A 14,977-nucleotide genomic window follows, 5' to 3' on the forward strand; every position below is an offset into this window, starting at 1 on the left:
TGTCACTCAATCTTGATTGATACGTGAGCACAGGTGGGTGACAGCAATAGATTCAATCAAAATATGACACGGGGTTTGGGGTCATCTTCCGGGGAATTTTGAGCACCAAAGACTTAATTCCCTGCCCTCTAGTGGATTTCTATGCATCAGTTTATGGTGAAAGAGTCATCTGCTACGTTCATGTTTTTACTGGGTGGAAGTGCACATGCTCTATTTAGACATCTACGCCTATGGGTGTGCTGCTTGTCTGTGTTTTATGTCCTCTTAAATGTATTATCATTCAAGAAATCAATCCACAAATGATACATGTAAGAGATTAGAAAACAGGCTTCAAGTTCCAGGAGCGCTGCTGGCTGTCAGCCTGCCCTTTGACCCCCCACTCTCTGCTGCAGTGAACAACACCGTGCCCTATATGAGCTCCCCATTTATACCTCTGCTTTGTTAAGAGCGGAGAAGGATCTACTCCGAGGATGATTAATGCCCTTGATCTCCAAGTCCTGAAGGCGGTTTTGTTCGGAGGTTGTTTTGCCTTGACAGGATATATAGTTTAAGTGTACTAGCTGTGTTTCCTCGTTTCTTTAACATCTCCCTGTTTGCTTCTCGTCTCTCAATGTCAGCAAGTTTCTCGGCTTAGGCTATGTCTTTTGGCCTGGAAAGAACTCCAGGTGAGTGACACTGAAATTTTAGTACAAGGTGTCAAAACAAACAGTTTTCAAATGGCTGTTTTACATTAACCATTTACCTTTCCATACACCAAGACCTCATATTGCCAAAAACTTTATTGTGATACATTTTAGAAGTTCATCTCTGAGGTGGACTTTTCTTTTTCCTTTTTTAAGAGCTTCATTTCATTGTTGAGGGTATAACAATGGAGCAGGCCTATGAAACCCTGGCTCCTAGCAGCCTAATCGTGATTACATGCTTTGCGTTGGGGAAAGCCAGACCCCTCCTCTTCGCTCACAACCTCATTTGACCCTAACAAAGGAACATGAACTTTGTCAACTCAGAGCTATAAGGGGATTTGTAGGGCTACTAACCCTGCTCGGTTTGGTGGTTACAGAGAGGCTGTAGCAGAACATTTAAATTACAACTTATAGCTGCTTTCTCAATCCCATTATGCCGTGAGGTTAGCGGTGGCCTACGGAGACAGATTCCCCAGCAGAGAGTTTCAGTAGAGAAAGGGGCGTTCACCGACAAGTGTCAAACTAACAGCTGTGTCAAGTTTTCACACGTGTGCACGAGCTGACCGGAAGTCAAGGTATCTGCCTTAAAAAATATCTCGTTTTGAACCACACAGTGAGTTAAAGAATAAGTTTCGTTCTCTGTTTTGGCAAAAGTGGTCCTTGCTTATATTTTTAGCTGCAGGAAGTTCTATTTTTCATCATGTAGGCTCGTGACAGTTGCATCAGCGCTGCTTTTATTTTTGAAAAACAAACCGGAAGTGCTTCACTCGCTCCATGTAGCTTGACACCGCTTCACTAACTGTCCGCCCTGCCCTGCCTGAGTTTGCAGTTGAGTGCGCCAAGGCTGTATTATATAACTTTAATGTACTCACGGGTTTAATGGCGCAAGAGCAGAACAGCGCTCCGCAGATCTGTGGATTCATTGCGGAATTTTCCTAAAGTCGCAAACGAGTGACGGATCGATCACTTTTTTTTTTTTTTTTTTCCTCCTGCCACCGGCGACGTGCGTTAAAAGTTATCGACAGATCGGCGAAACGGCGCACACGGTGGATCTCTCCAGCTCCGGCTCGGGTCAGCGACGTTGTTGACTTTACTTATAGAATTAGTTGCTATTGCGGACGATGTTTTCCTGCCGTGCGGGGAGAGAGGCGGCAACAAATCCAGCTGACATTTCACCACGCAGCGTTACTGCAAAGAAGGGGGTCTGTTTCTGAGCCTGACTGTGTGGACATTGCGTTATTGCACACATTTTTTTCCTCCAACTTGGACGCACGGGAGATGACCTAACTGGCGGAGCGCATCCTTCTTTCACCACAGGTACGGTCCGCTTCACAATGCACCCGCTTGTCTTGTCATTATTTCGCTGGGGAAATATCGACAGAGGCTGGTTGTTTCCCCGAGGTAGGCCGACGTTGAGCGTCGCCGGCGCTGCGTGGAAGGCGCACTGACACTGACAGCCCCCGCACCGTGCGACCCACTCACAATATCACCACCAGCGCTCACGGGAACTGTTTACTATTGTGAGTAAGAAAGAGAAAATGTTGCACAAAGTTCCACGGAAAAGGCAGCTTTATGTGCGTGTCCGGCTGTAGGCGTGTGAGCGCTGCAATTTCCCATCGCAGCCAACAGGTTGCACTAATGCTGTAATGATGTGTCGCGCTGCTCGGTAGGAAAAGTACAGCATAGCAAGTCAAACTTTTTTTAAACTTTGATATCCTGAGGAGTGTCATTACCTTATTTAAAATGCATTAAACTTGCAATTCAATGAGAGAAGCTTGTGTCCCATATCTGATGCTGTATCGATTACAGTGCAGAGCCGTCTATACTGACCTGTGGGCGGGGGAAAGTGGTGAAACCTATAACCAAAGCAGAAATCTTCATAGGCTAATCCTCCTCATTTTTACTCATTTCATCTCAAGACAAAACAAAACAGAGAGTCCCACATAACCCCTTACAGGAGCTGTATGTGCAAAATACGTATATATACTTTGTGCGCTTTATGCATGCTAGTAAGAATGTCACGACCGCTGCTTGAGGCAACAAACATATAAAATAGAGCCAATCACATTGATCAGATATCCACAGGAAGGTAGTCAGTCGTCTTTAACCGCTCAGCCATGCGTAATTTCAAGCATTTTTATGTGACTTAAATATAGCAGATGAAGTTGAATGCTCTGAGCGGCGGAGGCCCTGTTTTAGTGATATTCAGTCCGAGGCACTGACTTTGAAACAGACTAATTGCCGCAAGTGACACCCCCCCCTTAGTTATTTTCTACCCCTCCAGATAGGCAGCTAACTTTGTTAATGATCAACAGTTAAATAAGTGCGCTGCAACCCCCCCCCCCCCCCCCCCGTGCGCGCAGAGCTTGGCTTTGACAGAGGCTGTTGTCACATGATTTTTACTTGCAGCCATTTCATTTTTATTATTACTTTTATTTAAATTTTAAATGTTATAAATGGAGTTTGGACTGCATTGTTAACTCGCGCTCTCTTGCAAATGGGGATTGACAGTTATTGGTGACTGCTGCAAAATGCCCGGAGGCCCACAGTGGGTTAATCTCTTTCGACAGATGTGTGTTGTTGCACACATGCTCGGCTGTATGTGGGACTGTCATTTGCACTGCGTGTAACACAAGTTATGCCTGGGCATGTTTTCCCAACTCTTGACGCTTGAGTTGAGTGGAGGGCGCAGTTCAAAGAAATAACATGAATATTATAGTCGGTTATCTATATTATGTAATGGCTGTGGTCTCCTTCTTACCCCGCCCCCCGTACTGGTTTTGCTCAGCATTGTTTGTGCCATTTGTGCCTCTGCCATATTGCTCCAGTGTGGCAGAGGCAGATATGGCCTGTTTGCTATGGCTACAGTCATTTCTTGAAAAATAAGATAAAGATAAATTTGGAGAATGGTGACGGCTGTGCATGATAGGAGACATGAGCCTTGCACCATCAGTGCTTTACAACTGTGTCATAACATGTTTTTAACGCAGATCTCACCATGAAAGAAGATTTGTATGTTTTTACTGATATATATCGTCTTACTTCCAGCACCAGTTCTGTTTTTATGGCCTAACTTTGTCTCCTCTTTCTCTCACCCTGTGTGTGTTGTGCGCTCTTTGACTCACGCTCACCGTCCTGTCAGGACAAAGAAATGGATCAGGGTGGACTGAAGCGCAACGGTAATCGAGACGACAGCCTGACATTTGGGGAGATGGGACCTGGAGTAGGTAGAGAAATGGGTGACGCAGCGGGTTCACTGCTCCAGTCTGCAGCACACCTGAGCGTCCCAGGGTCTCTGCCCCTGCCCACAGTGGCCCCAAATGGACGGGGTGGAACCAAAGACCAGGGGGACCTTGGAGGCCTCTTTGAGTCCCCTCAGCATCATGTCCTGTGTGAGGGCTCAGACATGGAGGAGGGTAAAATCATCAGAATGCAGAAACAGCACCAGGATATTGGTGTATTCAACATGGAGGACAACTTGCCGCTGTTAAAACAGAGTATTTCTGATCTCGACCGGACATCCACCTCTGTCATCAGCACCTCAGTCTCCTCCGTCCTGGGTAACCTCCCTCTGCCCGATCTTTTTCCGCAGCACATCAAGCAGGAGGGAAGTTTTTCTCTGGATAAAGACTTGGAAACTTACAGTGGACACACAGTCGCTGGTCCATGTGATTTGGGTGGCAACAGCGGTCGTCTACTCGAGGATACCGAGATTTGGCAGGACTTGGACCTTCCTAATTCTCTGCCAGAAATCAGTGATTTTGAGTTGGATTCAGAAGTGGCACATCTGGATAACATCCTACACAGCGGCACTGGCGGCGGCGGTGGTCCTATCAGCGGCTTGCTAAAGGAAACAAAGCCTCTCGTGGGTAATGGAGTAAATTGTACCAATGTGAATGGCACAGACCAGCAGCACCACCCCATACACCATCAGCACCAGCAGCACCACCTTCTACAACACCAGCAACATCAGCTTCACCATCAGCAGCAGCCTGCGTCACTGCTCTCCAGCGTCATGATCAAGGAGGAGAAGGATCCCGACAACTCTTTCATCCACATCCGCACTCCTGGTGTAGTCAAACAGGAGAAGCAGGACGGCGATGGTTTCTGCCAGTCGCAGTGCCTCCAGAGCAGCATGAGCTCTCTCCATGGAGGAGGCGCCATGTCCTCGCCTATGGGCGTCGGTGCAGGACCTAGCTACCACTACAGAGCCAACCCATCCTCCACAGTGGGCCTACAAGACCAGAAGCCTTTTGGCATGTTCTCAAACATGTCTCTGGGTGGGGAGAGCTGGGCCAGGGGGAACAGGTTTGGAGAGTCATCGGGGTTACAGAGGGCTGATGATGGAATCCCCTCCGCCGCAGCCTTGGCGACTTTTTCTGTCAGCTTCTCCAGGTAGGTCTCACTGGATGATTTTATCTTGCTGTTTACTTTTGTCTCTGTGGCTGATTTGGTGTATGCTTTCTTTCATGGTGTGCATGAATTTGTATGAGTGTTCTCTGAGGCCGGTCTTTTAAAATGTTAAAACATGTTAAAATTCAGTGCAAGATCCAAAGAGGTGTTGATTATTCATGCTGTGCAGCAGTCTTAGCTGAGTTTCTCGGAGTACCCTTAGTGACCTGTTGTTTTGTTGTAAAAAAACAGTCAGATACTCAGAACAGAAGCTGTTAACAGTATGACCCTAAAGGTTGAACACATTAAATTTGGCTTCTGATGTGACGTGTTGAACCTTAAATCATGAGAGTAAATTTTAGCAGGAAAAAATTCTACGAACAGGCATTTAATTGAAAAACATGGCAGTCAAAAGCAAGACCTGACAGCCGAGGAAAAAGGCAGGTTACTTTCTCTCCGGAAGAAAAAAGTCTTTCTGCACTTTGGCTCTTGCAACCACAAAAATATTTGATCTCTATTGATGCGCCTGAAATCAAATCAAGCTCAGTGATGTACCAGGGCACTCCAGTTCCCCGCAGGACACTTTTGAGTGTGCATTTGGGAAATGAATGCAGTCGGTGCATTTCACAGCATTTAGGCTTGAGTCTTCCGGTGTGATTCTTGCAGAAAAGAAACAAGCCATAAAACAGATTGCTCAGGTGTTGCATGTTTGTCTGTGTGTGTGTGTGTGTGTGTGAGACAATTCCTGGCACCCCTGGGGTGGAGGGCATCTGGCACTTATCACCTTCAATAGGCAGACGCAGCAGGACACACATTCCTCCAATTTATCCACATCACATCACATTTTAGGAACGCCATGACGAATGAAATGTAGGATTACATTCTCTTTTTTTTACGTGAGCATTGTCAGAGGAAGTAGATGTAAGGAAAGGTGGTGAATTTGTTGCCAGGATACGATGAGGTAGGGGTGAAAAAGAAATCCTGTTGAATAAGAAAGTTAGATTTGGGGATAGTCACCCTGAAGAGATGGGAGTATTACAACTTTGGTGATTTATATAACCCAGAGCAGTTTCTTTTTTCGTGCTTGCTCTGAGTCAGATTTTGAAAATCAACATTTATTTTGGCACAATTGCGAAATTGTTCTCACACAAAGTAACTCAGCCTAATTTCACCACGATCTGCCCCCTGGTACTTTTCCAAAACTGTGCCGCAACACAACGCTTCTCATAAAGATATCACAGAGTTACGTAAATGTGACATTCCAACAGGAAATGATTCATCGAGAAAATGTGATAATGTGCATTTCTGAGGATGCAATGTGGTCATGGTTTATGTGAGGGAAATAAATTCTGTGAGAAAGTCATGTAAGGTGCAGCACGGTGAGAAGTGTCTCACGCCTCTTGTCGGCTCCCATCTGATAAATGAACTGGCCGCGAGTGGAACTTTGAAAGAGAGAGATTTACTTGCTGTTTTATGAGCGTCTTTGTGACTAGGCTTGAATGGGCAGATCACAAGATGAGTCCGATTAACGAGGGGTAATAATGTGAGGCAGTACTGTCCTCAAAGAGCCATTGAGGTGTTTGGCTCCGGCTGCTTTGTAAACAAGTCAAAGATGAACATGGGTGTCAGCTTGTGTTAATCTCCACTGATATGCTCCTGGGCTGTTGTGTTGTTAACCTGTTTAAACTGTGGAGAACTCTATTTGTCACGGTTCATAAGTGCAAGCTGTTTGTTTTTAAGTCGTCTCTATACATATAATAAACAGCGGTGGACTTGATTGCTCCCATAAACACTGATGACAGAGTTGTGTAGAAACACAAAGATGGCATCCTTAAAAATAACTGCCAGCCACTTCATGAAGTCCTTTATCTGTGTGTGTGTGTGTGTGTGTGTGTGTGTGTGTGTGCGTGCTTCTGCTCAGGCTGATGTGGCAACAGGTGTTTTGTCACTTGTTAATTCATTCCAACAACAAACAATGTTGTTTTTTAAAACCCTGTCTTGTAATGCCAAGAATCTGTGCCACAGTGCTACAGTACCCGAGCTACTTCCTGGTATGTTTATGCACGTTGCACCAGCATGGCATGTGTTTTCACACTGAGTTTCTGTGGTGCAGGGCACAGACACTGCAAGATCTAAACAGTGCCGTGCATAAACCCCCATAAACAAGTTAGCATAAAAAACAAATGATGAAAACAAACTGGCTTACTGATGGACCAACAAACAAGTGTCGTTTGGCAATGATTAAATATTCTGATATCTCAAATGATCAAATTTTTAGATTCCCGAAAATTATTTTTGATGCAATTTTGCACAACACAGAAGAGTGATTTCAAAATAAATTGAATGAATATTATGATACAAAAAGTATGTTTTTTTTTTTATTTTACCTGAAACAGGACAAATGATTACAGATTAATTTTCTTTCAGTTGAATAATTGATTACTTATTCCAGCTCTGCCTGAAACTAAATGTGTGTCTATGTTTCACATGCAGACTGTAAGGCTTCCTGTAGACACAGTACTGTTGTGTCAAAGTGGGTATTACAATGTAACGCAATCTATAACATTATAATACGCTGCTATATTAAATGTACTGTATAAGCTGACAGAGTAATATCCTGCCGCAGTGCTGTTGCATTATTTCATGCATACATACGATGCTGAATATGTCTCAAAAGTAGGAATAAAACCAGGAAAATGACTGGCTGCCTGGTTACCATATGAGTTAGTATAGCAACCAACTCCATGTACTGAACTGTATATCATGGAGCCCACCTAGCTGTTCTGTGGAAATTTTCAGCGCAGTTGGAACACAATTTGGCTCATTCACGTTGCTTGGCTCAAGGCTCTCGTTATGTAACTGATAATCAAATGGACAAATGTTGTTGCTTCATGGGTGAAATGAGGCCTTTGAAACATTGTTTAAGATTTATTGTTTTTGATATACTGCATAATGCTCTTTCCATTGACTAGATTTTTTTTTTTAACTCGTCCTTCATTTTATTCTTTTGTCTGCTGCATCACATTTGTTTGCACGCAGCAGATTGCTCTCTGATATATTACGCCTGTTAATCTTTTCATCTCAATATGTGTGAGTCATGCTGACGCATACTAAAAAAGGCTTTAAAAGTTGATGTAAACTCTTCCCTGTTGCTGAGCTGCATGTGTCTGCGTGCGCCAGAGCAAGACAGACTGTGTCTGTGTGTGTGTCTGTGTGCGTGTGTGTGTGTGTGTGTACACAGGGATGCTGTAAGGCCACGTGTACAGATCTGCTCTTGTATTCTGCTGCTGCCTCTCTCTGCTTAAACTGTCACTCAGCTGCTTTCTTCTTCTCACCTACTCACCCCTGATGGGCCCCTCAGAGCTCTCCATATTTCACATAGGCACGCAAAAGCCGTGCACACGCAGACGTCATGCAAACACACACACACACTCTTATGTTAGAAGTGTGCTGCAGAGTCCTGATGTCAAATGAGGCACTCACCTCACTCATCTCTTTTTTTAGACACGAATATTGTGCTTTTGTCAGAAGTTTTTGAGTTTGTGTTGAGTGCCAAATGCATATTTTTGCTAATGCATCATAAAACAGTATTGTGTTTTGCTAGACTGGGGTTTGCTGATGCTTCATAAAGCTGTGGCGGTTCAGTGGACCTCATGCTTCAATAACTTTTCAGCGTATATCTAATTAACGTGGCAGTTTTGACACTGTTATTAAGACCTGTCTGCTGTTTGATGTCCTTCTGGCGCGAAGGACAACTTTTATTTCCAAGCCTAACCCAGTGCTGATGTAAGCACCCCAGCACATGAGCTACTTTAACGTTAGCATTAACACAACAAAGAGACCTTAACGTGCTCTGCAGCCGTGCTCTGCGTGCAATGTCCTATACCGTAAAATGTGCTCTAAATTTAGACTTGGTAAACAACATATTTTGAGGATATTTGTGTGTCATTTTATTGCAGAATGAAAGGTTTACCATAATTGGAACAACATGACAGCTCATAGAGCGCGGTCACAGTGTAAGTCACATCTGGCCTTACCTTCAATACAGAAGCCTCTGAACAAAGTATAAGGCCTGTCCAAGGGGCTAATAGGTGCAGCTCAAATGTAAACATGATTTCTGGTGAGGCATCTCAGCAATAGTCGGGCGTTTACCATAAATGAGAATGGGCAACTTAATGATGGTGATTATGATGATGCGTTAGGTGATGAGTTGCTATTATAAATGCCCCTAAGATAAATTCAAATCATGGTCTCAGTGGTTGTCTGCCCAGCTTACTTCATAACGGCTGAATTTTTTCATCATGTTGATGCCTGTTGTAACTGTAGCTCACAGTTGATTGTTGTTTTACCGAGCATTGCTACTGTATAATAGAGTTTTGTGGGTAATTTACTGATGTCAACACCCTATCCCAAAATGAGTTAGCTGAATTAGATGGATTTATTGACGACATGTGAGGTCTGGCGGATAATTTAAAACTATTGCATAACCATGATCGTATCACCATCATTTCACCAAACTCGCACAAATGCCGATGTCATGAATAACAGTGGAACACAGACTATTGCGCTAAATCAGTTTGATCATTAACTCTACCAAAGAGGTTAGTTTTTTGGTTGGGTTTGTTTGTTTCTCAGCAGGATTACAGAAAAACTTCTGGCCTGGTTTTTATTAAACTCTATGGAAGGGTGCAACATGGGCCAAGGAAGAATCCGTTACATTTTGGAGAGGATATGTGTATCTGCCCCAATCACAGGGCAGATACACAAATTGTTTTTCACTTTCCTTAGCATTGTGAGATCGGACTTTTGGCCTTAGCAGAGGTCTCCCAGTGCCCTTCTATGTGATTCTGCATGTATTTACTGTATTGTGACACAAAGTCAGTCCTTTTAATGTCCATTATTTTACATCAAGTCTCATAAAATTCTTTTACCATGCCATGCATATACATTATCTAAGATGCATACAGGGAATTTCAAGTCCCATTATAAGTGTCCTCAATAGTCCCTTAACAACAGGCAAGTAAAACAAACTGAAGCCAAACTAGGTCAGACTCTGTTGACTCAGTTTCTTGGATTTGTAATCTCTAAGATTATGCCAACCTCAATCCTCATTGTTTGTTTGAGTTTCTGTTGCTTAATAGGCTTACTGATAACCTTTGCTGTATGCAAGGCTACATACATTGCTCTTTGCCTTTCATGCCATCTTCCTGTTTAATTACCACTTTCTCCCTTTTTTTGCCTGTCACTCACACTCAGGTTACATTTTGCTCTCAGGATCAGCTGGACAGGCCTGAGACGTTCATGTGGGACACAAACAGTGTCCGAATATAACTTGTTTTGCTGTAGAGACTCTCAGCATAGTTTTTTTATTACATGACTATTTTGGTTCAAATATTTACCCATCAGTGTGGTGGATAGCCTTCCAAGATTTACTAGTCGAGCGGAAAATCCATCCGCATTTGGCGCCTGGCGGGTGTTAATTCCGGACCCTGGACACAAACATCCATGCTACATGTTGTTGAGCGTGTGGAAATGTGCTGTTATGCCTCATATTACTCTGCGTGGAGCAGCACTATAATGCTATTATTGTATATCCTGCAGTGAGGAAATCTGACTCTGAAGCCTGCTGAATTGTTCCAAACTGAGTTGGAATCATTTGATGGTCCCCAAAGGCTTGTGCAAAGTCAGATTTTCAAAGGCAGCGTCTGTAACTCGGTCGTCATTGTGCAACCGAATGATCAAACCGATTTCATAGCAGTAGTCTTTCTTAAAGAGGCTTTATACATGCGGCCTGAACAGCCTGAACAGCCTCACAGCGGACATGTCAGCTCTGATCATCAGCCAAGACACGTTTCCCAACAAGATGCTCTTTCACTCACTCTGTCTCATCACTCCTCTTGTGTCTGTCTGCCTTGGTCGCTTTCCCCCTACTGTACAGAGGCTTTGATGTAGGCTTCATTTGAGGTCACTGTAGTGCAGAGAGCCAAAGGAGGTCTAGGCCTCTTAGCAGCCAAGCTGTTTATTTTTTAAGGCAGTTTTGGTGGCTGCTGGTATGTTTACGCGGGTGTTAGGTGTCGTGAACATATCCAAGGTCTGTTTAACTGGCCACATGATGGATTAGACCTCTTTTTGGACGGGACAAAGGTCAGGACAAAGCTGGTCTTTTTAATCACTGCAAATTTTGGAAAGCAGCACAAAGGACAGCAAAGAAAAAGAGATGCTTTCAATATGATGCTGATGGCCCTACAATTTTTGCAACACTTTCAGGAAGTGTTGCATCGTATTAGTTAAATTCTGAGGCTTCGGTTTGTAGTATTACAAAGCAATTGTCCATTAACTTAAAATATCTTTTCCTCATGATTCCCAGGACAGCTACAGTACACAGCAGACTCACACCAGGTTGAATATGCATGATTTGGTCCATATGGTGTGCAGGACATTAGTTGAATGTCATATATTTCTAATTTAAGAGTTCATTTTTGACCTTGAAGAGATTAGTTTTATTCTTTTTAACTCAAGGTCCACACACACAATATTTTTTTCTATAGCTTTTAACCACATCCGAAGTTCTTAAGCAGATGAAATTTGCTCACTTGTCATGATGATAGCTCATCAACTGGATCACTTGATAATGAGTGGTCACGTGTAATCATGTGTGCTGATTTTCAAAACCCACATTAAAAACAGCTGTAATGTAAACTAAACCTCTTGTTTTGCACAACTTCGTCCCTCTGTCAGATCAAAAGAAGAGAAACCCATCTCTAACTCTTCCTGTTCTGCCAGCGTTATTTACTGTCAGCAGCATATCGCTTAGCGTTCTTCAGAAATTCAGTATAATTTGCTCTTGAAATGCAGCCAGTGTTGCCACTTCCGGACACTTACGCTTAGATTTACTTAAATAGTGTATTGTTTCCACACACGCATCTGCTGTATAAATTGTATACACATTACACCCACATATCGTGCACTCTGCACAGACAAACATATGCACTGACAAATGCCTCATTGCACATCATATGATGGCTGCGGATGCTTGGCCAAGCTAGCTGAAGGGCACTTCTTGGTGTAGATTTCCATTACTCAGAATAGAGTATCATATCCTTGGATAACTCCAACAGGATTCTTTCTGAACTCATCCTTGTCTAATAAATAACGTGATGGCCATGAGCACTATGCTTTAAAGTTCCTCTGAGTGCATGTCTGTCCCTATGTCATAAATTTGATGGCCAACGCACCAGTCTAACCTTGCTCAACAACTGGACCAGAAATTGGTTGCATGAAGGCAATGTGTGTCTGTATGTGATGGCAGCAGGTTATTTCTTTCCAACCAGTGCAATCTCAGCTACGTTCACATAAAGACTGGTGAGCAAACTGTGTTCGGATAAGTCAGGAGTGGGCATTAATAGCCCCAACTGAACTGACTCACTGTAGTTCATAAACAGAGGATTGGGTTTGTTATATTTGGCAACCACTCTATCAGGAAACGGGAAGTGCGGTGTCTAGCAGCTAGAATGGCTCAGGCTGCTGCCCCCTTTGCTCTCCCTGGACAAAGCATCATTCAGGGTAAAGGAAACAAAGAAATAATTACTATGGGACTATTGTTGTTTTTACTATTGTGTCTGATTTGTGTGTTTACCTGCAATCACAAAAGTACTGCCGTTCTGATTTTTATTAACTTAATTAGTGCACAGTGCACCATGTGGCGGCTAAATTTATCTTTGGCTTTGTGGTCAGTGTGTTGGAAGTGTTACCTTTCGTGAACAGTCATAATGTGTATCACTGAGGCCGTGTGACAGAGCACCAAATGGCTTTGAGGAAATGTGGTGATTTGCTGATGTATGCAAAAAAGTCTCTGACACAAAAATCCCAAAGAAGTGAAAAGCAACAACTCTCCAGAATCAATAGCTACAGCTTAAAAACAAAACACAGACAAAAAAACCCACAAATCGAAACAAATAGGTGTTGGAAATTTGCATAAACTTCAAACCATACAACACCTTGTGGGGTTTTCCCCTGCGGAGGTGGTTAGCTATGCCCCCACCACCAACGCTAAAAAAAGAGAGAAAACAAAAGGTTATAATCTTCACCATTATCTGCTGCGTGCACAAAATGTCCCCTACATTTGAATATACATAAATAAAACCTTCAATTCTGGTGGTGGTGATGATGATGGTGATCACATTATTTCACTGAATTTGCCACCCATCTGTACATTATAGAGCTTAATCAATGGAGACAGTCTACAGAATTACTATATTATGGGATCTTTCTTTTTCCGATTCAGATGTTGAATCAGGCAGATCCAAGCATTAAAATTCCTTCTGCCTCTGCTGTAATGTACTGCACAAATCTCTGCATCTGACAGTGGTTAATTCAGTTGAGTCTGGTGCTGTTAATCTGGGTATTAAATAGGGGTGTAACGGTACACAAAAATCTCGGTTCGGTACGTACCTCGGTACACAAGTCACGGTTCGGTTTTTTTCGGTACTGTAATGAAAAAATAGACAACTATTAAATATCTTTTACTTATTGGTAACCTTATTAAAACATACCACCACAGCAGTTAACTCTTTTTACACAATTTTTGAATGAAACAAATATATATAAAATCCTGCTTTTTCACATTGTTTGAATGAAAATAGAAATATAAAAGTGAAAAATAAAATCCTGCTGTTTTTTTTAACACATTTTTTGAATGAAAAATATAAATTTCTGCTTAAACAGTTTTACTCAATTAAAATAAAAAGTATAGTGCAGCTGGTCAGCTTTAAAGCCTGCTCAGATTCAGTTTTACTAGGAACTTACTTAGCTTTCCCACTTTGTTAAAGTGCAGTAAACAAAACATGCTTCAATATCTAAAGTGCAGCTTTAACAACACTCCAATGGCGTTGGTTATTTAGCGCGATCAGAATGGTCAGGGAAACGCTCTTTCTTTTTAAACGACGACGATATCGTAGTTTGCACCAGATTGCTTTTTCTAGTCGCGCCGGTTAACGTTCAAACTCGGGTGGTGTCGCTTTAGATGCATTAGCATGTTAGACGTGTTTCCAAGTACATACCCGACCGCTGTTCTGCAGTGTCGGCACACTGCTTTTGTCTTGTGCACTTGTTTATTTCCATCTTCGTATTTTACCCGGAGTGTTCCTGAACGGAGGACTTAAGGTTTGCGGGTGGGTCTTCAGGTTCGTCGGGCTCACTTGCCATGTTGTCAAAATGCGAGAATGCACTGCACAAAGTGAAGGCGGAGATTTACAGTCGGACTTGGTCCATCACTCAATTGTGTCCGTCGGGGAACTAGATATTTTAAATGGTTCGGCTCACAAAAAATGGAATTAAAATAAAACAAAATAAAATAAAATAATATCCTGCGCCCAATAATTCGGTACAGGGTCGTGCCGAACTGATAGTTGCATACCGAACGGTTCGACACAAATGCACGTACCGTTACAGCCCTAATATTAAATCATAGATGAATGCTATTTTATCTCTGTGATTTTATTGTTTCTAATTTTGTCGTAGAAGTTAAATGGAAACAAATCCTTTTTATGTTTTTAAAGATTTTTGGGGGCTTTTTTGCCTTTTATTTGACAGGACAGATATAGCACAAAAGGGGGAGAAAGACTGGGAATGACATGCAGCAAAATCATATTTCTGCCTCTCTTTGCGTGACAGTTGCGTTCCATTATCTGTGCTGTTCGAGTGGATTTAGAAATGAGCATTAAAAACACCCCCTGCAGAAACACAAACAGTTACAGCAGGACTGTGTTGGTGCTGTGCTTCACTGCATGTCCTCTAAAGTTTGGTGTGTCATGACTTGTTTTCTGATCGATGAATCAAGTTGGTGGAATTTCCTGCCTCCGCTGCTTTCCAGTGATTGCCTGTTTCTGTAGAAACCCTCAGAG

At 42.8% G+C, this 14,977-nt stretch overlaps 1 protein-coding gene across 3 annotated transcripts in view; it reads left to right on the forward strand.

The window, feature by feature from the left end:
* Positions 1–1,495: 1,495 nt before the first annotated feature.
* LOC117264062 (glucocorticoid receptor-like) overlaps positions 1,496–14,977 on the forward strand; it is an 86,630-nt gene continuing 73,148 nt past the window's right edge. Inside the window, exons 1-2 of one of the 3 annotated variants that reach the window (XM_033637873.2) lie at positions 1,496–2,000; positions 3,826–5,078. In XM_033637873.2, the coding sequence (XP_033493764.1) occupies positions 3,835–5,078 (1,244 nt within the window). In that variant the 5' untranslated portion in view covers positions 1,496–2,000; positions 3,826–3,834. Of the gene's footprint in view, positions 2,204–3,825; positions 5,079–14,977 lie in introns of all 3 variants that reach the window. The other 2 variants (XM_033637863.2, XM_078172555.1) reach the window with 2 other exon arrangements.

Source organism: Epinephelus lanceolatus, chromosome 11 (assembly GCF_041903045.1).
Source record: "Epinephelus lanceolatus isolate andai-2023 chromosome 11, ASM4190304v1, whole genome shotgun sequence".
NCBI lineage: Eukaryota > Metazoa > Chordata > Actinopteri > Perciformes > Serranidae > Epinephelus > Epinephelus lanceolatus.